This window comes from Rhagoletis pomonella, unplaced genomic scaffold, assembly GCF_013731165.1.
Source record: "Rhagoletis pomonella isolate Grant_MI unplaced genomic scaffold, Rhpom_1.0 Rhpom_scaffold_00318, whole genome shotgun sequence".
NCBI classification, from domain to species: domain Eukaryota; kingdom Metazoa; phylum Arthropoda; class Insecta; order Diptera; family Tephritidae; genus Rhagoletis; species Rhagoletis pomonella.
The window spans coordinates 70,311-97,429 of NW_023458872.1; the positions used below are offsets into that span (position 1 = coordinate 70,311).

A 27,119-nucleotide genomic window follows, 5' to 3' on the forward strand; every position below is an offset into this window, starting at 1 on the left:
AAATCGCAAATCGAAGATCGTAAATTTTATGACAATATCTAAGTAATTTCATTTTAATAAATATAGTAAGTTTAATAGAATAATTTTATAAATTCAACACATTGCATGCACATGAAATTACTATCTACATAAGTTTGTAAGTATTTACGTATCTAAGTGTGTGGATACTCCAACATAAATTTGTACAACATTCTGCGACAGTCAATTTTACACACACGCAAAAAAATCAATATACACGCAAAACTAGGAGTCAAATATAGTAAACCTGTGTTTTTAAGGATATCATTAATTCAAAAAATATATATAAAAAATCATTACAATGTAGAAAAACAATATGGCCATTAAATAAATGAGGCTAGAAAATAATTAAATCTTTTGATGCACAAGGACGAATAAGTATTGACAATATCATTTTAGAACCTTATACTTAAATATACTTAATTTTTAATTTTTTTTTTTAAATATGCTAAGAACTAATATAACCAATAATAACTTTATTAGTTTAGGATAAAAAAATTAATCAAAAGGACATTTTCAATACTTCTTCATCCAGTGTAACCAAAAATTTAAATTCCTCCTTTATTTGATACCCATATCGCTATTTTGCATTGCACTGAATTTTTAAAATAATTTTTTGAATAAATTACTTCCTATGTAAGAAAAAAATCTTGGCTTTCTCTCTGACTTACTATATTTCGCATTTAGTTTCGTGTGTGTATTGATTTTATCGTTTTTTTTAAATACATTTTTTGCTTTTTGTCGCATAGCGCAATATGTGTTAGGGTGGTTCTTCAAATATTAACATCTGAATTTTTGTACGGTGCACCCTTTTATTTTGTGCTACGTTCAAAATAAAAACATCCACGAAAATTAAAAAAGTTTAAAAAAATAAAAAAGTAAAATGAAATAATTTAAATCTTAAAAAAAAAGTTGCGAAAATGCGACAAAGTTTCGACTTGAAATCTCATAAATTTGAGATATTATTGAAACTTATTCATATAAATTCATAAACCCCCAAAATTTTAGTTGATCAAAATCAAATTTTGTAAAATTTTTGCGATAAAAAAAATAAAATTTTTCAAACCCCAAATTTTTTTATTTATTTATTGTATTTTTTCACGAATGTCTTTATTTTGTACGTGATGTTGATATTTTAACGACCACCCTAATTTGTATGTATGTATATGTATATTTTTGGATTAGTATTTTTTTTCAAATTTTGAATTATTTTCCTTAATTAATTTTGTACACTAAGATTTTTATTAATTAATTTTATCTATATATATTTGAATACTTAGTAAAATTAGCACAAGTATGTATATAAGTACCAACGTACGTACGCATGCATGCATGTTTTGTAAATATGATTGTTTTAGAGTACATTGTTGCAAGTTTCCTGTAAAATTCGTAAATACAACACGCTAAGTTCTAGTTTGAGTTTGATTTTAGATTTTATCTTAAAAATATAAGGATATAGATTTTTTTTTCAGTTTTTTTCTAGCTCATACTCATACGAGTGCAGTCACTCAATTACATACATACAAATGCTTCACAAAATATACATATATTCTTTATCTCCCTCTCTCTTCTATGTCTGTGATTACACGCTATCTAAATACATACATACGTATGTAGCTCTTTGCACTTTCGTTTCATTACTTTAAGCATTTCGAATACCCTGAAACATGTTGCTAAATATCGTTTACATTACATCTGTACAAGCGTACATTCATACGCCTTCTAACTTCCGTGTTTCCTAACTAATTTTATTGATATGATTGGCGCTAAATACAGGAAAAAATCAGGTACACCCTGGTTTTACTGCATAAGCACTTTAAGATCAAGCAGTTTTTCAAAACATCTGTAATCGTCTAAAAATATTGAAATACTTATAAACAATTGTTTTGCCAATAAAAAAAAAAAACATTTTAAGCAAGTTAAACGAGTCGTTAAAAAAATCAATTACATAGTTTTCTTTCGAACTATGAAAGAGCAGACATTACAGTTTGCACGAACTTAACTTTAAGGGAATCGAAGATTGATTTCATGTAATTAAAAAATAAGTGATGAATTCAAATAATTAATTTAAACACTTACAAGAGTTTGGTATGGATTCATATTACCATTCAATCGCGTAGTTGACTATAGGAATTCTTGAAGGGAGAGTAAGTTTAGGTGTTTTTTGCGGGGTGTCTTTCAGGTGAAAATATGTATGTAATTGGGTTCAGGGCCACAACGACTTTGCGGTAAACTGCGAGGCGAAGAAAATGCCCTTTTGTATATATTATCGCCGGATAAAGAGCAGTTGGGGATATCTATATTCTCCTCTGGTTCACTCTTGAACGATTGAGTGTCATGTAAGCTCAGCGAGCCCTGGCTAGAAAACAGGGCACGCTCAACTGGACTATCCTTCTGACAAGCCGCTGTGAGTTTGATATTCACGTGCTGAGGGTAGGAATCTTACCTGATCGCTTCTATAGCAGCCGCCTAGAGGATGATCCGGTGGAAGCATTCTCTTAGACTGCGCAGCTTTCCCGAGGATATGATGGACAAATTATGGCTCGCATTTCCTGACTAACCCTGAGAAGCTCCTTGCAGTGAAATTAGTCGCATTCGTAAGAAGCTTCATTTCGGTGTTCTCAAGAAGATACCAGACTTGGCAAGAAGCGGACTTACTCCATGACCGAGGCGACTGACTTTGGCAGAAAGTTCCTAGTAAAAATTCGCATAACCAGACCATCGACCTCCACGCCTTTGATTCTAGACGCTGAAGACAACGAGGTAACCGGCTAGCTGGTACGGAAAGAATCCTCAACTATCTTTGGACGATCCATAATTGCTCAGTGGGTAAACTTAGATGGCCATTTTTATTTGTACTGGTTGGTAGGTTGGTGTGCATAATGATCACGGAAGCTTTACCATCAACGCCGACTAAACTCCAATCTTGCTTCACTTTCTATCTGTAGATTTTATTAGTAAACTACAGGAAAGTTGTAGTGCTATGAGTGACACGCGGCTCGGAAACTATAGAATTTTGGAAGATCTTCCCGATGAATTCAGGTACCTGTTCTACACAGACCGACTACTGCACTAAGGAATAGTTTCCAAACAAGAATTCAATTAAGGCGTGAATGGGGGGAAGCATTCCGTTCTGATCGCGTACTCTTATTCAACAGCCATCTACTCTAACGGCTTAAGTTAGATCTGAAGGTGGGAAGTGGGGTATACTCGCAAGAATTCTCACTTAGCCTCAGTTATCGTTTGCCAGATATATGTAACGTTTTTCAAGCTGAACCAACAGCGATCAACAAAGCTGTAAGATGTCTGATCGATACTTCTATTGATTATTATGCAGAGATGTATTTTCTGATATTCAGATATGGAGAAAATCGAAAGCGTCCAGCCACTCCCCCGCTTTAACGAGTACTCATCTATGATCGTTTCTCCTCTACACTTTAAATGTTTGGATGAACCAGATTCTACAATTTAGAACGCGACATCAGAGCTACAAATTGGTTATGTTTCTAAATAAAAAGAAGACGGACGTGCTGGATGATAACAGCCAAGACAACCTAACCTAACGTAGTAGTGGGGAGAGTTAGTGGGGGGCATTACACAAGTCAGGGTCTGGGGATATACTTTTCATGGGTAGGATATTAAATAGAAGGGATATAAAAGTTACTCTCTCGGTGTCTCACTGGTCATAACGGATAACGCTTTTATATTCACCAATTTGGTGACCAAAGCGTCAGAGAGTTGGCTCTGCCTTGAAGACAAAGAAAATTCAGAACATATTTTTTTGATCAGATAAAGTTGAGTTAATTTTTCTTGTAAGGAGTTCGCCTACTAAGGCCTTTTACTGATTATTAGGGAAGCCGACGGTAACTTGCGAATTCAGGGATATTACCTTTGGACAATAGAAGTGAAACATTTTTTGTAGAAAAGAAAGCGCTATAAATAACCAATAAGCCCTGCATATTAATTTGATGTTAAGTGAAAATTTGATTGCCAATATTTGAAACTTTTCAAAAATATACGCCTAAATTTCTACCTCCAAAAATTTTTAACTCTATCGTTCGTGCTTTGCACACCGTTTTTCCCGCTTAAGCACCTAACAAACGCTTGACCGAGTATCCAGGCACCGAATAGACGAATAGTATGAAGAACAAACATATGCCGCAAATCAATAAAGCCTTGAGAATAGCCCATTTGTAATTGTGCCACACGATGTAGCGTATCGACTTGAGCGGATTTAGGAACCACATGAATGAGGCATCTGGGCGGCTGTAAGCAAGCAATGAAGACAGAAAAAGAGTTAAGAAAAAGGAAGAATTCAATAAATGTAAAGTAAAATAAAGTGCGTACTTTGGTTTCTCCAACGGATCCGGTTCACTGCGTCCATAGCCTGCAGGGTTCTGTTCGGCTTCTTCCTTTGTCAGCAAATGGAACTCGGCTTCCACCTTGCCAGTTAACTCCATCTCCTCATTCTGCTTCTTTACATAGAATGGCCACCAACCACGCACGCGCTTCTGCTTGAATATATTTACCGTAGGCGCATTAGAGTCTGACTTAAGCATATCTAGAGTGCAAAGCTTAGAGCTTTTGGCGCCACGCGGAAAACGATTCAAGTTGAAGGATATGGCACCTGTCGGGAAATGATAATGCGCATGTTTAAAAGGCTTAAAAATATGCGCATTAGGGTGCCTCATCAAAAAAAAAAAAAATCATTATATTTAAGACTTTCGCAGAAATATTTCGAAAAAATATTATGATTTACATGAGCTGTACCGATTTGAAAATAGTAAAAAAAATTTCTTATTAGATATGATTCCGTTGATGCAATTGTCTAACATTTTTATGCAGACCTTTTATTCTTAAGCTCTTTTGTCAACGGACCTGATTTTTTGGAAAAAAAGATTTAAAAACTATTTTTATTTATAAAAAAATTATATTTTTGAGGGTATTTTAAAATCGATCTAGCTTAAATAAATCTTATTATTTATCCGAAATATTCTTGCTGAAGTCTTAAAATGTAAAAAAAAATTATAATTCCGATGGAAAAATAGTACCGATTATTTTTTTGTATGGAGAGTGATGCACCCTAACACACAAATATATATTAAACGCACCAAGAAAATCATCTGCTGAGAAGTGATCTGCATCCCATACTTGCAGTTCCAAGCGCGCTGGTATTTTCACCTCTGTCTCGTCCCAACTGAATAGCGATTCGCGACGCGAAAGCACAATGCGTTCCTCGGCCGCCAGATATTCGAAGGGAAAGATGAAACGCCAGTTGAAGTTGCCTTCGCCGGTGAGTGAACGATAATGTATATCCGTAGATTGCATATCTTGCGGACCCGTCAGCCAACTGAAGATAAGAAGAGAGATAACAAAAAAACAGTTAAATTCTCGTGAAAATGAATCTTACGTTTCTTACTTACCCTTTTACATAAATGTCGGACATTTTTTCGCCCGTAAAGAATGCGTCATCTTCCAGCACCACATCGTCCGTATTCCATATAACCACGCGCAACTCGTATTCTTTGGGTTTTCGCGGCGATATATCTACTGGTGGACCTGGCAGCGGCATATCCATGGGAAACATATCCACCCACATTTCGATTTTTCCCTGTTCAATGCCGGGCTTTTCGGGATTGTACAAAGGACGTGACTCGATATGTTCAGGAACAATCTGTTAGGTATAGTTTTGAAGCTGTTATTATATATTTTCTAAATAATTGATATTCCTGTATATCACCTTGCACCCCACTCTGGGTATCTCACTCCATCTATGCAGCACAGCCAGCGCCAGATGCTCGTCACGATTTCTACAAGTAGTTGGTCCATTCCATGCTATTACCTCTTCGTCGGAGAAGGTCATACAATACTTGCCGATCGCCACACGATCTTGAAAATAATGCGGCGTATCCAGTTTGTTTTCTTTGCACAGCTTCGATAGAATCTGTGTGGGTTTCATAGGGTCGCGCCACTGATTATAGCCGCAGCTGTGGAAAAAATACAATTAATATTTGCTGCGTATTTTTCACCTCCTTGGCACTTACACTTCATATCTCAGCGCTAGCCCGCAGGTTGCACGATGTTTGCTATAGTAGCGATTTTCCAAGTCGATTCTCGTCTCGCCTATCAGATCGTCGGAGCCCACCAAATCCCAGTCAAATATTTGCACGGTCAGCATTGAATCCTGTGGAAATGTGGCTTCCACTTCGAAGCACTTACCAAATATCGGATTTAGTTGCTTGCTGACGTAGTTTTCCTTATCAGATAATCGCTTATTGCCTAACTGCAGCACGACATATGGATCCGCTTTGCCATTCAGATCCATGGGATGCAGATCTGTGCCCTTGATTATATAGATACGAACAAGCACGTGAAGTGGATCATTGGCGGGTAAGTTGGGTATAGGCAGCTCGGTGCCCTTTGGCGGTGGTAGTTTGTAGACTTTGATGGCGCCTTTAAAGAAGCCAACGGTGCGATTATCGTCCTCGGCGGAGTCGCCGGTCTTCTTGCCGCGATAGAGCGCAAATGAGTGCAGCCACTCACGGAAATAGTTATATTCTGTTTGCGCCTCCAGTTCGTTGGGATAGATCTGTATAGTACGTTAAGCGAGGGGTAGTGTTTAACTCTTCTGATCTTAATTTCTTAACTCAATTACCTGGCACACAGCTGTTGAGTTCATATTTGTCCTATTAGTTTGCTGATTGGGTGACACTTTTTCGCTGCCCGGTTCATACTTGCCGCGCGCTATGCCAGTCATACCTTTTGGACTCAACTTTTGCACCAACTTTGAACTTTTCATACCAAATTTTTGTACATTGTTGGGCGTGGCATTAACCGGTGGAGTTAGAAATTTATCAGAGATGTGTGTTTTCTCCGTTTTAGTCAGATCGATGAGTCTTTCATAAGACCAAAAATATTTTGTCCACCAATCGCGACTAAGCTCATCGTCGTGGTCCTGTTCCTGGATAATTTCATTCGGGTTGCTCACCTGCGATGATTTCTTTTTTGATGCTTGCTTCTTGGCACTGAAAAATGATTTATAAAATAATAAAAGAAAATACAGGTAACATTTTAAGCGAAATTATTTTCTTACAGCTTCGTAACGCAGGCCGCGCCATAGAGCGTAAACTGATCACAGGAGGAACGTCGATTTCCGTAGAAGTCCTTCATATTCGCTTGCTGTGCGTTAGCGGCAATCATTGCTTGCATATTGAAGCCATCGACCAGATTGTTCAAACCCTCCTCGTTCAAGGGCGCCGACAAAATAATCTGCCCACCCATGGTTTTGTATTTGGTGATGTCTTCTTTCGGTGGGGCTTTGTATATGTACCGGTGTATAGAAGTGATTTGATGTGTACCCACCAGAGTATATCGGCCGAACGAGCGACAATCTACGCAACGTATGGTGATTGGTGGTGCATAGGTTTCCTCAAGCGGCAACTCCAATTCTATGGATTTTAACATGCTGGGGAAATTCGGATTCTTTTTTGCGTTCTGTATAATATTCGAGCTGAGTATTTTGCCCGAACACTCAACATCGATGCGTGGCTTGTCGACTGACATTAGATGAACACGCTTTAGATCGCGCAGGCCCCAAAAGAGTACTTCTAATTTGAATTTCGCTAAGTGTGGACGTACTTCTTTCGGCACAGGAAAGATGGTGCCCGGTGGTGGAGACGCATTTTTGTCTTTGATCTTCTCTTGTTGGCTGGCGGAAAGTGGTTTGGGTTCGGTGAGGCGTGGCATATCGGTAGAACCGATTTCGAGCATTTCAAAAGCGGCCAACAACTCGCCAGCATTTTCGTGTCCACGTACAATATCGAACCATTCCAGTGTGGGTGTTGTATAAACATTCTCACGTAGCTTTACGCGCGGCTTTGCAATAGCGCGGCCAATAAACTCTGACTTACCAACTTTGTCTTGATCATAAATCTCAATGATTATGGTAGGTGGGTCTTTCTTGATCTCGTCTTTGGTGCCAAATACTAAAATTTCATCAAAAACCAACAATTCATCCCAGGTGGGACTCAATGTTTCTTCGATTACTTGTGTGGTCTTAGCGAATTCGGTTATGTAGACAGTGGCGTAAGGGTCACTGAGACCGGACGCGTCGGAGCCGATTAGAGAGCGCGCTTGATAGATGTGTGCGCGCAACTGAAAGGTCTGCAAATAAGAAGAGAACAAATGAGTAAGGGAACTACCAGTACTTCAAGTGGCATACAGATTTCTCGAGATAATGGATGTTATTTGGCGCCATAGCGCCAGGCCTTTCCGCATTACGCAGCTCGTGTGATAGATCATAACCGATAGGCAGACCCTCGAAGAAGTATCCCTTATGACCCACAACGCCCAACCATAGGTAAATAGATAGCTTGGCTTGTATAAACCAGCTGGCTGGACCAATTGACTGTTTGCCAGGCAATCTCAAGAAGATGGTTTGTATTTTCGCACAATGTACACCACTTTCCTCCTCGATATTAGAGTAAATCAAATCGCGTGCGGACATGCGATGATACGCATAACGTTTGCCATTAGCGATTAGCCATAAAAATATATCCGGCAATGAGTGCTGAGGCTGGAGAATAAGAAATCATAGTGGTATTAGTAGCAAAGTTTAAGCATACGGCCGGCCTAACTCACATCGTCGATGAGCAATTTCAGCTTTTGTTGGAACGTCTGTGCGGTCTTGAAGCGCTCTTTAAGTGAACTACGTGTTACCAATGCGCGTAGATTGCGCGCCAAGTTACCAAGGGTTTCCTGTAATAATGAGACGATTATGCATGTAGGCTTTTTGTAAGACGTCTGCGCTCAATACTTACGATTTCACTTTGACATAGCTTTATGCGTTCTTTGTCCAACTTAGTCTTGCCGCTGCCCGGTCCAGTTATATTCGCTTTGGTTATACTTATATAGCGGGTGCAAGCTGACGCCAAGTCTTCAAGTGTGGTGCGCAGACGCACTTCTGCCTTAACATCTTCCTCCTCAATGAGCTTATGCGTTTTTGTCAAGCCCTCTTCCTGGGAAATGTGAGAGGCTTACTAATTTGCATAAATCAAAGATAATTTGCATAATCTTACCAAATTTTCCGACATTTTCGATAGCATATTGCTATTGTACATACGTCGCCGCAGATCCGGCAGTGTGCATCTCACATCCATGCATGGCTTATAGTCCCAGTAGGGCAGGTAATAGTGTGACTTATCGTGACTGATGGGCTTACAAGCATTCGTGACGCTGCTAAAAGAGGTGGTATCGACTGTTTCCAGCACACAGACGTCTTCACCATCATCGGTGGCTGTAGAGAAGCTTTCATTATGACCGTCCAGCGAGTTGCCAGCATTACCCATGCTGAGCTCAAAGAATACCGTTTTATCGCTTACTTTCTTATCCAACATGGAGGCTTCAATGATAGAACCAAAAAGAAAGAATTCCTCATTGCGTGAGTACGAGGATTCTGTAATCGGATATGCCGGCTCGAGTTCGACATTCTTCTCGGTGGTGATTTCGATGTTGTCGGTAATTTCAGTGCGTATGGCGAGTAGTAGACGTGCGCGATAGCTGACTCCCTCGCCTAAGCCGGTATTTAGATTGGAGTGTTGATCGAGTAACGTATAATCGCGTGTAGAACCATAAAGATGTATGAAGGAGGGACCGAAAGTGGGTAGGAATCCTCTATCGCCATCATTGGATACTTGCTTGAGATCAATGTAATGTGTGCCAATAATGGCCGGTTTCATGGGATCAGCGTCGCGTAGTTGAATCTATATGGGAGGAGGAGTAATATACGAAGCTTATTAAACTACTTTGTGTTTTTAATAGCGTCTAATAACTAGCCTTTATGCGCTGACATAGCGGCGGAAACATTTCAGTAAACACCAGCTGTTCATTCCAAACTGGTGCGTAAGCATTCTTCTTGACTGTGGTCTTGCCCTTTGTGTAAGAGAAAAGGCTAATTAGTGCTATGTTAAAGCCCTCAGCGGCGCCTTCTTACCATTAATCCAGCGAATGAAACCTGCACATAAGGGCTGACCAAATCTTTAGACTCGCCAGTGAAGGCCTTCTTCACATTAGCCATAAGCGAAGAATTCATGCGCGGCAAGCCATCGGCACGGTAGATTTTCACAATGAATTTGGCACGTTGGCGCTCGATGGGTACGCCGACGGGTAGCAGTAGATTTCTGGTTTCGAAAATATATAATGAATAGTGCTTATTACAATAATGAAGTTTTGTAAACTTCGCTTCAATTATTAATTTTTAGAATTACGAAAGCATTCATCACTTACGCTTCGATGTCGTCAGGATCTTTTTTCAGATTTTTGAGGCACCTTCACGGTATCACCTTTGCCAATTATTCCAATATCACATTTTAGATAACCTTTTGGACCACTATAGAAATCATCTGGATCGGAGAGTAACGCCCATTTATGGTAGAATTGGTGATCTACAAGTGTTTACGAAATAATAGTTCATGAAATACTCCCGATAAAATTCCTACATAATTTTATTGAATTTAAAGCATAATGAACTATAAAAAATTCAAAATATTTAAGAAATCATGCAAACATTCAGAAAAAAGTTATGTGCGGAAAAATTTAATGATTGACCATCTATATAGTACAAACATAGATAGGATTTATAAACACGAAAATGTATGATCACCAATCGATTTTGAACACTTTCTATAAATTTTTGTGAAAATTTAATTTTCTGCGGCTTGAAAATTTAACTCCACTAAGTTTTTATTAATCGTGCGTTTTCAAAGTCAGCTTGGTGTTGAAAAATGTTTTTTTCTTTTTAAAATATCGACTTGGCATGAAATTTCGCATTATTAATGACATATTTAAATATATCGTTTTCGAACATCAAGTACAACACCAAACTCGATTCGTGCTGTTTTGTGAACAGAGAAAAAATTCAAAGAAAGAGCAGCCTGAACCCAAAGCTAACATTGTAAACTTTCACTAAAGCTTTTAAAAATTAGAACCGATTGGGTTGAATGATGTTCCAATATTAAGGCTTAAAAAACTTTTAAAGGGAATTTAGATTTTATTAAAAGATTTACTTCTGAGTTCAACGCATATATTTTTTTCCAACTTCAGCCTAAATTACCAAATTGTGGTTGCTATGCCAGAGGACGACGAACCTCGACTCATTATATATATTATATGTACCATTATATGTACCATTTCAATGAGAATGACCCAGCAAATTCGCATTGACATTGAAAGAGGAAGTCCAGAGCGGAGGCCTTTCATCAACCCCAATGGCACAGTAAAGTCATAATATGTAAATTTTTAATAGAGCTGAGTCTCTCTTTAACAATAGTATGCAAGGCACATTAAACAGGTAGTATCAGTAGAGCAAAAACAACATTTGCGTGTATTTTGTTGTTGCTTCTGGTATCGAAAGTGTCAAAAACTGTTCTGAATTTTTTCTTCTAAATCAAAGCGTGCCATGTGAAATACAAAAAATTATAAAAAATAAAAAATTTTAATTGGAAAAAATAAAAATTGATGCAAGTAAATTTGTTTGCTTCTCGAAGCATTGATCCATCCTTTGCAAGGGCCAGTAATCAGCGGTTGTGCTTCTGAGTTGGGCGAACGTTCCAAAAGCTGCTATTCAATCGCTTGTTTTGTATGGAAAAAGGTTTCACATGCAAATGGATTTTAACAATTCAGAATTTTTGTGAGAAAAAATTTAAAATATTTGACATTTTCGAGACCTAATAATTTGAAAATAAATCAAATCAGCTGCTCTACTGATACTACCTGTTCAATGTACCTTGATAGTATGTAAAACGATAACTAAAAGTTTGTTTGCATCACTACTTTGTAACAAAATTTACAGGAATCCCAGGAAAGTAAACTGGAATCTTTATCGAAATCTTTTGAGAAACTATATAGAAATCTATTAAATCTCTTGCAGTTCGGACAACGAAAAAGCAACAGAAGTCTTGACTTCCAAGACGCTATTGGCTAACCATGACTTCTCTATACATTTCGGGCCAGAATGAAAATTTAAGTACGTAAGATGGAAGAAGGAAACTGTAGGGAAAGCATAGAAGGTTGGAGGGCGTACACATTTCTACAAAATTTATATAAGAAAGGAATTAGAAGAGAAACAAAAGAGATTCCTGGCAGTTGGGAAAGGAGTCCGTCCACTGTCTTGGCTTCACTGAATCGAGGGAAAATCCGATTATGGCTTGGTCTATGCATAGCGAGGATGTTGAATACATTACTGCAGTAACTATACTGAAGGGAATTTTGAGATCGTCCCACCCATTTAAGTCCACAAGTCATATTATCTAAAGGCAGTTGCAAATTACCGGGATTCTAGAAATAACCACGCTAAATTCCTAAAAATCTCTTAAGGAATAAGGCTTGTGCCTAAAAATATACGACGCTTCTAGCTAAACGTAACATATCCATAGTACCTACGATTTTATATTGAACCTCTTCGGCCTTCACGTTGCATATTTTTAGGCTCTCATTTTGAGAGTTTTAGTGGTAGAAATTTTGCGTATCGATTTCTAGAATTCAACTGCTGGAGTCAATCACAGTTAATTCTGCCATTATCACTTGACAGTGATGAATGAGTGGGGTTCAACGACGATGTCGAGTAGGGAGGCATACGTCAGGATTGTTTCCTATGTATATCTTTTTATGAGAGAAAGATCTGCTAGTTTTAGAGCGCATTGTTTATGATTTAGCTATTAACATATTTGGCAAATGTCTAAGCCCGGTAAGTGAAATACCCGTAAGGACATTGAAAGATTTTCACAATTGTATAGCAGTCATTGGACCAATAATTCTCGATGGTTTCTTGGGATGATGGTGGATGTGAAAAGGTTTACAGATCTATGTATAACACTGGGGCGACGTGGACCACACTCACGGATACAATTCCATAGTTGTTCCTCAGGGATGCTTTAAAAAAGGGGACCAAATGAAAGCGAGGTCTAAACATCTTATTTACCAATTATTTACAGTGACCGATATGAAATTAGTGAAGGAATTGGAACAGCTTTACTTTGTCTGGAGCTTGAGCTTGAATAGCCTTATAAGCTTCCAGGCTACACCAGCATTTCCCAAGCCGAGATCAATGCTATAACTAGAGCAGCTGAGTCGGCACTGACACTAACTTCTGATAAATGATGTGCAAATATATGTGAATGACCAAGGTCTCTCTCATGTATGTAACACACTGACCATATGGCCATAGAATTCGAAAATTTAAAGCTGCATACAAATTACGTTAGATGTATAAAATTGCATTTGCTTTTTATTTTTTATTTTTCTCAACTTTGTAATTCAATTGGCGAAACGCGTTGACTTTATTAAAATTCGGGGGTTTTGTGAAAGAGTCAAAGAGGAAGTAAATATGTATGTATGTCAGTGTATAGATAAGCATCAAGGATATTTGACTGTTGAAAACTTGTTATAAGGAAAGTGGCAAGAAAATTGTAATATTGTAAGTAAGAGGTTAGCGCAGCAGGCGGCTATTAGAAGACAAAGAAATTCCCAAATATGCATAGTACTTAGTATAAATAATGTACAGTGAACGATATAAAAATGTGCACACTTAAAGTTGATGGGATAGAATAACAAACTGATGAATGCCCATTTAAAATTTTGAAATATTTTAACTCCTTAATGAATATCTGCTTTAGGGTGCATCACTCTCCATACAAAAAAAAAATCTATCGGAAAGGTAAAACTTATTATATTTCTTAAAAAATTTGCCAAAATATTTCGGAAGCATAGTAATATTTTCCTATTTGAAAATATCTCCAAAAATCGAGTGTTTTATAAATAAAATTAGGTTTGGAAATACCTTTTCTAAAAACGATAGACGAGTTTATGCTGAAAACGTCTGCATAAAAATGTGTAAAAATTTTATAAACGGAATCAAACTAATGAAATTTTTGGAGGTATTTTCTAAGAGGTAGTGCTCAAGTAAATCCTAATATTTTTCCGAAATATTTAGGAGGAAAAACCGAAACTTTTTTGGTGATGCATCCTAATGTATGCGGCAGTGAAATTTAAAGGGAACTACGGTACGAAAATAGGTTTTCAAGAAAAACGACTTTAAAGTTAGCAAGCGTATTTAATTTGTACGCGCTTTTTGTGAATCTGTCCATTTTCAAATTGACATTCCGAAAAAACGAATGCAGTTAGAACGGGTATTGCATTGAAAAGAGAGTGGCACCTGCTAAAAAATCGATGTAGAGTTAAAAGTCAACTTTTTTTTAACCCTTAGGCCTCTTTTAACTTTGCACGTCACATATTACAAATTGTATAGAAAATCAAGTGTCGAAAGAAAAGCCGATTTTTCATAACCAAAATAACACTTTTTTTCAAAGCTTTCTTTTTGATGCAGAAATATTCCTAGAGCATCTAGAGGCATTTCCGCTTACGTTATTTTGGTGGATAGGGATCGATATATATTTTGTGCTTCTGTTAATTGCGTTTAATTTTGAATCAAACATAAAATTTAATTTTCAGTTGTCTGTAAATGTTTTTTCATTCGCTACTGTACTACAACTGAGTACGCATAAATGTTTTAAACCATAAACAAGTTTTTGTTTGACTGCGGCAAAGACTTTCACCATTTGAGTTGCTGACGGTGAAAAAGTCGCAAGTTTAACATTACTGCACACTCAGAAAAAAGTCAGCCAAATATATTCCTCTCAACACATGATTTGGTTACTATAAACAAATAATGTAACTATAACCAAATCATGTGTTGATAAAAACATATTTAGCTGACGTAACTAAACTCTTTTCTCAGTGCAGGCGTTCACAAGCGTCAAAACAATCAGCATGATTTCCGCTCTGTGCACACATTCATACAAAGGTAATGCAAATACTACATAAGGGTACGCACATCCATGGCACGACTGTATATGTATGTACGTTTGCATGCTTGCGCACATAATTCGAGTTTCGTTTGAATGCGTGCTCTTTTTACGACAAAGGATGTGGAAATGCCACAGGAAGGAAAACACAGTATAAACCTGCCTACCCAGCAGGCATTTCAAGGATTCAGTGAAATGTAAGTAACCTCTCTTGCATAAATATGTATTTACATATACATTAAAGTGGTCAACATTTGTACAAAAAAAAAATAATCCAAGAATGCGCGATATAGCCCGCATTTCATGCGACTTTAATATAGAAATATATATGTATTTACAATTTTTGCTCAATTTCTTGAACTTGGCTGTACTCAAAGTCCAGAAACTGGCAAACAAATTGCTACAAGAAATGTTTGAATATCGACCAAAAGCATTGGAAAACCCCCATAATAAATTTTTTTAAAGACAAGCTTTTCTTCATCTTCTTCTTTGACACTACAACCGTTTGTCGGTCTGACCAAAAAGCTTCTCCAATTGCCTCTCTCTTGTGCGAATTTGCGCCAGTTGCTCATCCCGAGTACAGCTAAGTCCTTCTGTACCATTTTGTTCGTGGGCGCCGTTGCTTTCGTTGTCCACCCATGGGTGCGGAGTCGAAGGATCTATTTACCGGAGCGTTATCATCCAGGGTCGTAGATCTTGCATATGATAGTTCTCTCGATAGCACCCAAAGCCTTCTCATCTTTGTTCGACGTCGTCTATGTTTCTGCGCCATATAGAAGCACGGGCATGCCGAGAGGCTTGTAGAGCGTAATTTTTGTTCGTCGAGAGAGGGCTCTGCCTTTCAATTGCCTACCGAACCCAAAGTAGCACTTGTTGGCAAGAGTTATTTTTCACTTGATCTCCAGACTGTAGTTATTGGTGGTGTTTATGCTGGATTTTAGGTAGGCAAAGTCCTTTACTCCATCAAAGTTATAGCTGCCAACAGTGATGTGTGTCCCGAAACGCGTGGACTCTTTTTATGTTATCAGCAGGTCCTTTGCCTTTTCTTCATTCACCGCTAGACCAACCTCTTTAGCTTCTATACTGGAAAATGCTGTATACGGTGCCGCTGTGATTCAGATTGGCAGCTCTCATTACGCTTTCTAGCATCAGATTGAAAAAAAGCCGGACGAGAGTGAAACGCCTTGTCTAAAACCTCATTTGACCACAAACGGCGCGGAGAGTTCTCCAAAAAAGCAGACCAAACTCTGTTTAAGAGCTGGTACATGCGCCCTTTCAACTCTTCGCCATCGGCTTTGAAGCCGGAATACCGTCGGCTCCGGGGGCCCTTATTGTTCTTAAACCACCGAGTAGAGGAACGTGAGCTTCGTCCGTATACATTGGTTCGGGTTCTCCTTCATCAAACGGGCCACTTGTGCCGCCATTCAAAAGCGTCCTCCATATCTCAAGTGTACTCGGGACATCTGTTATCGGCTTGCCATCTTCATCTTTGCTGGAGCTGGGGTCTTTACACCATTTGATTGCTGCCTTATTTTCTGATCGAATTTTCGGGCCGCATTCCTGCTTGCCAGCATCTCAAGCTCTTCGCACTCACGCCTTTATGCCTCTCTTTTTATTTTCTTGAAAAGGCGTCTCTCTTCCCTCATGCTTCCCGGTTTTTCTCAACTGGCGCGCGCAGGGTAGCTTCGTACTGCTGCTCATTTTTCTGCAGCCACGCGGCACTCTTCGTCATACCAGTTATATCGCCTAGACATAAATGAGCAGTGGGACTCCATCTTCCAATCACTTCGTACCGCTTCGGAAGAGGTTGTCGGCTATTACCAAGACAAGCTTTTATTAAACTATTAAAAAAAAACCAACCCCCGCACCACCTAACGGCAAACTTTTTTGATGGGTTATTTTTTTCCATGCAAGTAGTGTGAGTACGTTCTAGATATAACACAAATCGGACCATAGATACGAGGTTGTCAATTATGTGGTCACCTCATATATGTAGCATTGTCATTGGGTTCTGAGCTAAGTTTAAAGCTGTCTTTAGCTCATGCGGAAATTTGTTAAAAGAGTATTGCAAGATTGCAATATAAAAAAAAAATGTTTTTTTCTTATACAAAAATATAAACTTTTTCCCGAGTCATCTTTTTTGTCTTTCAAAATTAGTTTGTTTGAAAACAAATTAGTTTAGTCTTTTGGTCAGTTTGGCTCAGTTGGTTTGCCTATTGGGTGCATACATAAATATCTCTCTGTTGAGGGAAGTCAGAATGAATTTACTGTACAGCATATTTCCAGCATTTAGCATAAATGTGTACACTAGAGATGTAACGAATAGTGATTTGGCCGAATAGACGACGGGCGGATAACAAGTTCATTGTCTGGTTGTCACCGAAATAAATATATTTCTAAAGATCAACCGGTTTCCATCTTGTTCAGCAAAATAAAATTTAAGGGCAATTCACCTTAATGTGTAAATGCCTCGTACACAATCACGTTAACCTCGTAAACTCGATTATTTTGTATCGAAAACCTGTTTTTTTACGATGTTTACACAGTTATGAGGCATTTACGCGTTTAGATGAATACCCTGTTAATAATTTTTGATTTAAGCTAAAGCTGCTAATTTTCACAGCTTCCTTTAAAAGAAACTTTCACTATTATAAGGCCAAATCTCTGTCACAGATGGCTAATATTTACCCAACCCTGTATATGCACATGAGCAATTCTAAAGTCAGCCGATTCCAAGATTCCAAAATTAGTGTTTGCGTTGAAGAGGCATTTAAGCAAAAAATAGTTGATGAATTTATTTTGAGAAATAATTTTAATAATTTTACTTATAAAACGTTTTCCTAAGATAACAAAGATTCGTTTGCTTTGCGAAACTGTCCGGCCGGCCGGATACCGATTAGCATTAAATTAAGGCCGGTTATCCGCCAAACCGGATAGCTACCGGACATCTGTTAAATCTTTAGGGTACACATGTATACATATGTATGTAGTTGTGTACATACAGTGCCGGACAAAAGTATTGGCACAGAGAATTTTTCGCAATAGAAGCAAAGTTATTTATTCTAATTTATTTTCAATGTTTTTTAATAAAAATATAGTTCGTACTTCACCAAGAAACATAAAAACAAAATCTCCAAACTTTGTGCAAAACTCAGCAAAAATTCAATAAATTTGCATACTAATTTGCAACTTTCTATTCAGATTAAAAAAAAATTCTAAGTATGCAGTTTTATAGCCCATCTAATTTTAGTATAACAAAGTGCAAGCTTGAAGTTGCTAAAAAAAACCGCGTTGATTTTTGGCAAGTTTTTTTCACTCGGGTTCTTCTATACAAAGTATGTTCGACAATTATTTTTTGTATGGAGAAAATGAGAAACACCTTCTATTAAAAATATTTCCAAAAATCAACGCGATTTTTTCAGATACTTCAAACTTGCACTTTGTTATACTAAAATTTAATGGGCTATAATGGGCTGCATACTTAGAATTACTTTTTTTTTTAATCTGAATAGAAAGTTGCACATTAGTATGAAGATTTATTGAATTTCCTAAGTTTTGCACAAAGTTTAGAGATTTTGGTTTTATTTTTTTTTTTGTGAAAAACGAACTATATTTTTATTAAAAAATATTGAAAATAATTCAGAGTAAAAATCTTGGCATTTATTGCGAAAAATTCTCTGTGCCAATACTTTTGTCCGGCACTGTAGATATGCACGCTATCTCATTTCAACAATCATCTGCATGAACTACCTTTTTTGTTGTCATTTACAGTTACCTGCATGATTCCAAACGGTGGCAATATCCAATTTGAAATTACCAATCAATTTGTTTCGCAGTAAAACATTACGACTATGGAGAACCTGAATACGCACTTAAGCACATACATATGTACGTTTGTAGGGTAGGTATGACCGCGATGGCATGCATTTTGTACGGGCAGGCAGCCATGATAAATATACATATATATAATTGCATGTGCGTTGCGTGGATGTGAATTTGCAAGTGTTGGTGCATTTTTGGCAGATCAACAATTTCCGCAAAATGGCCATATTCATAGGCATTAATTGCGATGATGATAACAATTGTTTGGTTAATTGCAGTTGATAAATATGTATGATGGTGTTGATTTTGTATTACAGATGTTTTTTTTTGTTGTATGTACATACATATATTTGTTGTCATTTGCATTTTTGGGCGGTAAGTGTAATTTAGTGTGGAATTTGCGTAGATTTTTGATACGTTGTCCAATTTTGTTTGTTAAGAAATTTCAAAAATGTAGCCATTGCCATTTTGTTTGCAAATAATTTTAGTGTTTTGTATTATTTGTTGCATATATTTGTATGCACGTGGGGTTGGTTTAGTTGTTTGTTTTTTATTTTATTTTTGTGTTACATTATCGAGTGTATTAGTAAATATTCGAAGATAAGTAGACAATTGAATAGATTTAAAAGTTGCAGATGCATTCGTGTATATGTATGCGAAGAAGGAAAATTCAAGCACAAACGGGTAAGCACAGATATGAAAGAGAAAAAGCAAATATATAAAATAGTAAATATTTGATTAAAAGAGAGCAACAAAAGAAATATTGGAAAGTGTCTTTGATTTAAGATTTTGTATTTGTTATTATAAATCACAAACACGGATTATATCCAAATTGTATTAATCAATTGCCTTACACATTGTATTACACATTTTTGTTCCAGATTTCCAAAATAAAATTTTACATACATACATACGTGTACACTAGGGTTATGTCTTTTTTGATTTTTTTTTGAATTGGTAAAAGGCTGTGGTGCTATGGGAAGACAAAATTTGAATTGAAGCCATACGCAAATTTTGATTTGCAAATTTTGACCAAAATGCAAATTTTTTTTCTGAAATATTTAACCACATCGAATTCCATTTGGATAATCCATGCCTGCCATTTTATATGGAAAATAGGGTAGTCCAAAATTTGTATGTTAAAAATTATGGTAGTTTCGCAATATTTCGCAAACTGTAGCCCAATGAAAAAATCTATGGGTATATTCGGAAGTTTCGGGCTCTGAAAAGTGAGTTGTAATTTTTGTGTAAAATCTTGGTTTAATTAGCATTTTGACCCACGTTTGTACTTTAAACCTTTATGGTACGTTTTGTGACACTATTTTGCCTTACTTTTATTTCTTACCTGGAATTCTTAAGTGAACTAAAAATATCGAACCAAGTCGGTTTTATTTGAGTAAAAAAAAGGAAGAAATACCGTTATGCGCGAGACCTTTTTTAAATCTGAACAAAGTCAAGTAACTTTTCTGGCATTTTAGACCGTGGATCATTGAATGCCACCATAGGCTTTTGGGTCTAAAAAAAATCATAACCCTAGTGTACACGTAGAAGAAATGCTGGACAAGTACTTGCATGAAAGAGCATGCTGAGCATGTATGTACCTAAATAGGTATACACAGCAAAAAATATGGGATCGCTTCTTGTGGTGACGTGTGGAGCTCAGAAATGAATGGGGCCTTCAAGGAAATGGGTAAGCGCTTCTCCTTTCGCATTATTTTAACATTGGCATGTCATTGGTGGAAAAGCCCTTGCAAACGACTTTTGATCCACCGTAATGGGTTAAGGAAGCAAAAGACAGTTCAGAAGTTCTAAAGTAATACGTTGAAGAACACGTTTTCACTTAAAGCGATTGCAGATTTTTGCTGGGAACGTATTCTAGAAGGTCCTACTTTAGAGTGTCTAAACTGTCCTTCGCTTCCTTCACCCAATGCGGGGAATGAGAAGTGGTCTGCATGTCATTACCGCCAACAACATGGTCGTGTTAAAGTAATGCATTCTAGAAGCCATAGGGGAAGCGCTTATCAATTCGCTTTTGGTTCCACATTAATTTCTGAGGTAATTCTGTTTGTTTGCTGGGTATTTTGTATCTTATGTCTATATGTATGTATGTATGTGTGAAAGAATGTAAAGCTTCATTCACCTTATTTTAAAATAACACGTTGATTGAATAATTTATCTTATTTTTTCTTGTTTGCATGTTAACATTGTGTAAAGCAGGTGCTTTTTAGATTTTAAGAAATAAAATTCGCATGTGAAACAGAATGAAGCAGAATTCAAAATAATATATGTACATACATATATACACAGTAACGTCAAGAAAGCCTAAATCTATACATTTGTACATACATAGATATGTATTTAATAAAAGTTTCTTCTTATTTGAAAAGGAAGAAAAAAATATATACGATTTAAGTGATATAATTTTTTAAATACCCGGCGCATCATAAACGGTTGACAAGTCAATCTTAAATGAGCCCACAAGTGTGCCAGATCTTAAAAATTTTCTGGATTGTATAACCTGAGAATAAATTTGAAGTTTCGCAGGTAAGTTATTTTTTGTATAGCCTTAAATAAATAAATAAAAAATATGTATTTAAATTTAGTGTATGTACTCATTAGTTAACACTGGTCAGCAGTTGTTTTGTTGGCAAGGAGCTGTGTTTTTTTTGTTAACTCAGGACCTTAAACTGATTACAAAAAATTCGAAACGCTCAGTAAAAGAAGTAAACATCTGTTTTATTTACTGCAACCGGTCAAAAAGCTATAAATACAATAAAACTAAACTTTCCTCAATATTGTAACAGTCTTATTTTTAAGTTTATCGGGCAAGTACTGCATATTTTATTATTTATTGAGGGAGAGCATATTTTAATATCGCGCCCATCACAAAATACACACCAAGGCGAATTCATACAAGTTGGTGTTACCGGTGCAGCTGATTTCAAGAGGAATTGTGCTGATTGTCAAAATGATGTGTTTGTTGCAAATTTTTTGTCTTCTGATTTTCATCGTGCATCTAATTTGTTGTGTAGTTTTTTGTTTTTGAGCTGCCAATATCACCTTGTATTAATGCGCCTTGATAGCGATTTTTTTTAAAGAAAAAAACACGAAAGTAAGGCTGGTGAATATGTACATACGAATTGCTTTCAGTAGTCAACATACATATACGTACTTTTCTCTTCGACAAAAAAAAAATATTATTGTGTTAGTCACGTCCGTAATAATTCAAAGCCAGACAAGTTTTAATAAACTCGGCCAGGGACTGCTACGATTACTTATCTGCTAGTATGAAATGTATCATATATGCATATAGCATCGAGGATAAAGCTGATCATAAAGAGATGTTGCACGGGATGCTGCCACGGATACAACCATTACCAATTGTCACGGTAGAAACAGTATTCATATGGTTCAGCAGGTACGCAGAGTACGCACAGGGATTATCCCGTCCTTAAGTGGCTGGATATTTTGTGTATTTGCGAAATCCAATTTTTTTCGAAATATAGTTAGTTTAATCCTTACTAATATTATAAATGCGTAAGTAAGTTTGTTTGTTTGTTTGTTACGCTTGCACGCTTTAACTACTCAACTGCACCACAATTTCTTGGCATAAGCATCGACCTTCACTACAATTTCTGTATTCCGATAATGAGTAAACGTAACTGCTTTGTAAATAGTAATGATTTCAAGTAACTCAATGCTGTAGCTAATTTTTTTCAAACAAGTAGATACATTTATGATGTGACAGCTATGTAGTCTACTAGACTCTTTTAAAAGCCCGTTATAAGAAAAAGGAGAGTTACCGTTTTAAGTATTAAAAAAAGTAAGCATGCATTTACCTTATGTATGTATGTATTCTAATAACATTTAGAGGAATATCTCTCCACTTTTGCTGTACTGTTCTTAAATGAGTTTTATCCTTTATGGAAGCAAAAATTTACACGTACAATAAACTGTCAAACTCTCTAATTAGATTTGCTCACAAAGTATTTGCAACCTTATCATAACTATGCAGAAGTTTTCCAATTATGCGCTTAAGCACATTTCAGCGCATAAATTTATAATCCTCGCAGGTATAATTCACCGTTTGCTTTGCATTTCGTTTGTTTTGGCTCTGTTGACAATTAATAAATGGACGGTTAATAATGTTAGTTCAGTCGAACAAAATTTCTTACTTGGTTGCATTGTTTGTAAACAAATAGTTTACTTTGAGTCTGTTAAGAGTTTGTGAACGTGTTGCAAAGTTAATCAGCGCTAATTAGGTCCAATAAATCGCAATTAGTTTAGTTATTCATATCTGAACCTGTTGAATGTTGATGGCAACCGTTAGTGTATATAGTGTATGTATGTACTAGGGATGTTATTTACCAAGGATACCGGGATTTTCGGGATTTGTAATTTGCAATGGTGGCGATAATAGAATGCCTTATATTGACAAGTTTTCGCTTTATTTTTTTGTTTAATATTTAATGGTTTTTTTTTTGTATATGTCTAGCTAATTATACATACACATAACACCGTGCGACATGCCATTTTACATACAAAAAAAATCAATATATTCGCGAAGCCATGGGCCAAATATATGCAGTAAAATTACGTTTCAGCTTTTTTTTAAAAAGACTTCGAAAATTGAAAAATATGAGTAATTCAGAAAATGGTTTCAAAAATTTAGTGCAATGTACTTAGGAAAACAGTGTGGTTATCAAATTAAAGAGAAAATTCTGTAGAAAAAGAATAGATTAAATTTTTTGGTGCATAAGGTATTGAAAATGTCCTTAAAAATTTTATCCTTGAATATCCAAAAGGGCATTTCAATACCTGTTCGTCTTTTTGAACCCGAAAAATTTTACTTTTTTTAAATCCTACAGAATTTTCTCTTTCATTTAGTACCCATTTTTATTCTACGTTGCACTGAATTTTTCAAATAATTTTTTAAAATTTATCATAATTTTGAAATTATAAATTTCTAATAAAAAAAATCTAAAACTAATAACGCAGTTTTATTGTATTTTCTCAAACTATATTGATGCAATATTTTCATGTTAAGTTATTGGAAAGTAATGAATATCTAAATCCCGGGACTAATCCCGAAAATCCCGGGATCGCAATAATCGAAAAAATTAACATCCCTAGTATGTACATATCTAAATATATGCGCAAGTAAGTATTACGGACCGAAAATTAAGCAAAGCTTGAAAGAAATGTCATAAGCCACGATTAATTTATTGTCACACTTTGAAAAGCCCCGAAAGCATTTTTTGTGTTTTTATTCTAAAACTAGCAAATGCCCGGCTTGCTTCGCGAAGCCTGATCAGAACTTTTGCGTTCACCAATACAAAAATAGTGTTGGAATGCAAAAACGGTTTGTAATGTTAAAATTATTAGTTGTGACTGAAAGGACTGAAGAGTAGAACCTTCCTTACTCATAGGCCAAGAATAATAGCGCTGAGATAAAATATGGTATATGTACATATGTACTAATCTCCTTCGTTGCTTTGAGCTCGTATTTCCACCTGTGAGATATCTGCAAGTATTGCAAGGTTTGTCGAGAGTGCGTAATCCTCTTTTATAATTCTGCTGTTCCACAGGATGAAAGAGTTTTCCCGTACAAACGGGGTCATTGATATTTCTACGTGTTCTTTCACACTCCTACTTGATATACCGATGACCCGTTGATGTGCTAAGATATCTGTGACGCTTAAAGGATTTTAAGTTTCTTAGTATGCATACTTAAAGGATGGGGCTTTATTAAGTCATCTAATTAGTTAATTTGCAGAAGGGTATCTAAATATCTTCATTCCAGCGCCATCTATGTTTTGGGCCCATTTTTTTTGCAGAAGCACTTATTATCATGAAATTAATATCATTTTCTTTACTACCAATCTTGTTTCATAATTAAGGTTAGGTGGATCAACTCAGCAAAAAATTTTCTTTTTTTTGTTAAACGCTTACATTTTGTATCGATGGAGTAAGGCGTTACAATACGCCTCAAGATAAATTTCAACTTTCTGATTCCAGTTTTTGGAGTGATGTTGATAGCCAAACTATGGCTAGACAAGGCAGTGACCGTACAAGAAAAAAGGCAGCAACCATATGTACACGCAAAAGAAGATCCTTTAATTTGGTGGAAGCATAGTCGCAAAGAATTTCCAAATTTGTTTACACTGCCAATGAAGTATCTCTGCGCACCACCTTCCTTAGTTGAATCTTCGATAATCGAAATCCGGAAATCCGGTAGGATTTTAGCCAGTATGCGGCCGGATAGTCGGATAACAAAACGGATACCCGGCACATCCCTAATATTTTTTTTTATACAACGAAGCAGAGTGCATCCTGGGCTTGAGTGATCGTTTGCCCCTCCCCAAAAAAAATATTAATGATCTCGTGATTATTATTTTCTCATTTTCGCAAAAAACTACGACGATATTTGCTTCAAATGGCTGTATGATATTTTATATTTTTTTTTGGCATAGTAAATAGCATCTGAGAGAGACCTCCCTGATTTTTTGATTTTTTTTTTGTGCAGCCGTTTGCGAGTTGTGGAATTTTGAAAAAAAAGTTACTTTTTTTAAACTTCCATATTTTGCAAAAAATTTGCCGATTAGAACCATTTTTGAAAATTTACATTTTCAAAACACTTGGAATATTGAATCGAAAAATTTTTAAAACCGTATTTCTACGAAATTGTAAAATTTTCAAATATAAAATGTCGATTTTCAAACAACTACGCACTGATCGATTTTCTTGATTTTTTTAACGTTAACTCACACAGCAACCCTTAAGTCTAGTCCGACAAAGCGATAACAAAGGGATTTATTTTTTTCATTGTAGAATAAGACATTTTCTGCACAAGTGCTGTGGGAATTACTGTTATCTGGTGGGATTCTGGTAATCGATTGTTAAATTCAATGATTATTATCTTTTTTTTTTTGAAGAAATAAGAGCATAAAATAATGTCCAAGCGTTTGATCAAACTTTAAGGAAAATTGGTATGAGGTATTGTAGTACAATCCGGAAAATATATAGAGAATTTCTTCCTCGACCATAAAGTTTTTTATCTCTTTAATTAATGCCGGTGATTAAGAGTTCTTGGTATTGAGTTGGACACAATTTGCTAGCTTTAATTTCGTAAAAAAAATCCTATTGTTATCCCATTGCCGCACTAGGCCTGTAAAATCGCCTTATGTGACCACCGCTTTGAGTTAATGATTGGAGTCAACGAACTACTTGTTGCTCATACGCCATGGGTTACTCTGCTAAAAGAAAATCAACACTTGAGTCTGCATCTGTCAGCCACCGTAAGTATGTAAGTATGTATACAGCAAGACACATTTAATTGATATCTTTATGCTATTAGCATAATGTATTATTGTATTGTCTGTATGTGCCGAGTGTCTGCCACTCGCTCACAAGAATCTATGTTTTAATGGTACATATAATTAATTAGAACACATTCTACTCACCGATAACGTTATAATTTTATCAAATAGCATCACTGGCGGCATGTGAAAGTCAAACACAAAATACTGCAAAAAACGAAATGGAGAACATAGAAAATACAGACATACAAATGAATTAAAGAATAGAACTCTTAAGGTTCACGCCACTTCAATAAATTCAAGCATTCTCAACTCAACACGCACCTCATTGTAGTACGGACAATTGGTGCTCTCCTTGACGCTGGTATATTTCTTTTGATCGCCCACTTGAATACAAACAACTGGATCCATATTAAGGCCAGGCAGCTGTCTAGCTTCAATTATGGTAATGCAAACTTGAAAATCCTGTGACTTGAGATGGTCGGTAGCGCGTGTCATTGATTTGATCCTGCATGACGTGGCCGACCGCGGCGCAGTATATATGTATGTATTTGTATTTCAATGAGAAAACACAAATATTAATATTGATAATTATAAAACAAATTGCATACAATATACATACGTACTCGTATTTACATAAGCAAATATTTAAGAGTACAAAGTGAAATAATACTTACATTTTGCCTTTATCATAGTGCTGTAGCTCGTCAACATCGCTTGATTGATTCGATTGCCCACTGTCAGCACCTGCTGTGCTTGGTGGCATGCCCCCAGCACCTCCACGCTCCACTGCTAGCCGGCGCGTATGCAAAGCATCATCGGTGTCGGCCTCAGTGGCTGAGGTGGCTGTAGTGTGCGCGGCATCGGGCTCGAAAATCAGTGGTGATCTGTTTGAAAAAAAAAAGAATAAATGAGGCAGGGTCAGCGAGATATGAGTAAATTATGTTTGCATGTAAATACTATTTGACGTTATATGAGGGTAATAATTTAATGGTATAATGTAGTAAAAGTAGGCATACTTATTGCGTTAAGAGACACTAAGTAGTTTACTTCTTCAACACATCTTGCTTTAAGTAATAAATTGCGCTAAGTATGAGCATCT

The 27,119-nt window shown here is 36.4% G+C and overlaps 1 protein-coding gene across 1 annotated transcript; it reads right to left on the reverse strand.

Annotated features, from left to right (window-relative positions):
* Window positions 1-1,922: 1,922 nt before the first annotated feature.
* LOC118750601 (otoferlin-like) lies at window positions 1,923-26,878 on the reverse strand. The gene is given in 20 exon segments (XM_036485339.1): window positions 1,923-4,284; window positions 4,366-4,645; window positions 5,130-5,368; window positions 5,442-5,692; window positions 5,759-6,005; window positions 6,063-6,607; window positions 6,674-7,043; window positions 7,112-8,181; window positions 8,240-8,593; window positions 8,659-8,775; window positions 8,838-9,035; window positions 9,096-9,779; window positions 9,853-9,948; window positions 10,010-10,196; window positions 10,303-10,325; window positions 10,327-10,460; window positions 18,652-18,736; window positions 26,162-26,224; window positions 26,342-26,525; window positions 26,695-26,878. Coding segments are annotated over 20 exon segments (5,397 nt in total). The 5' UTR covers window positions 26,784-26,878; the 3' UTR covers window positions 1,923-4,103.
* Window positions 26,879-27,119: the final 241 nt, after the last annotated feature.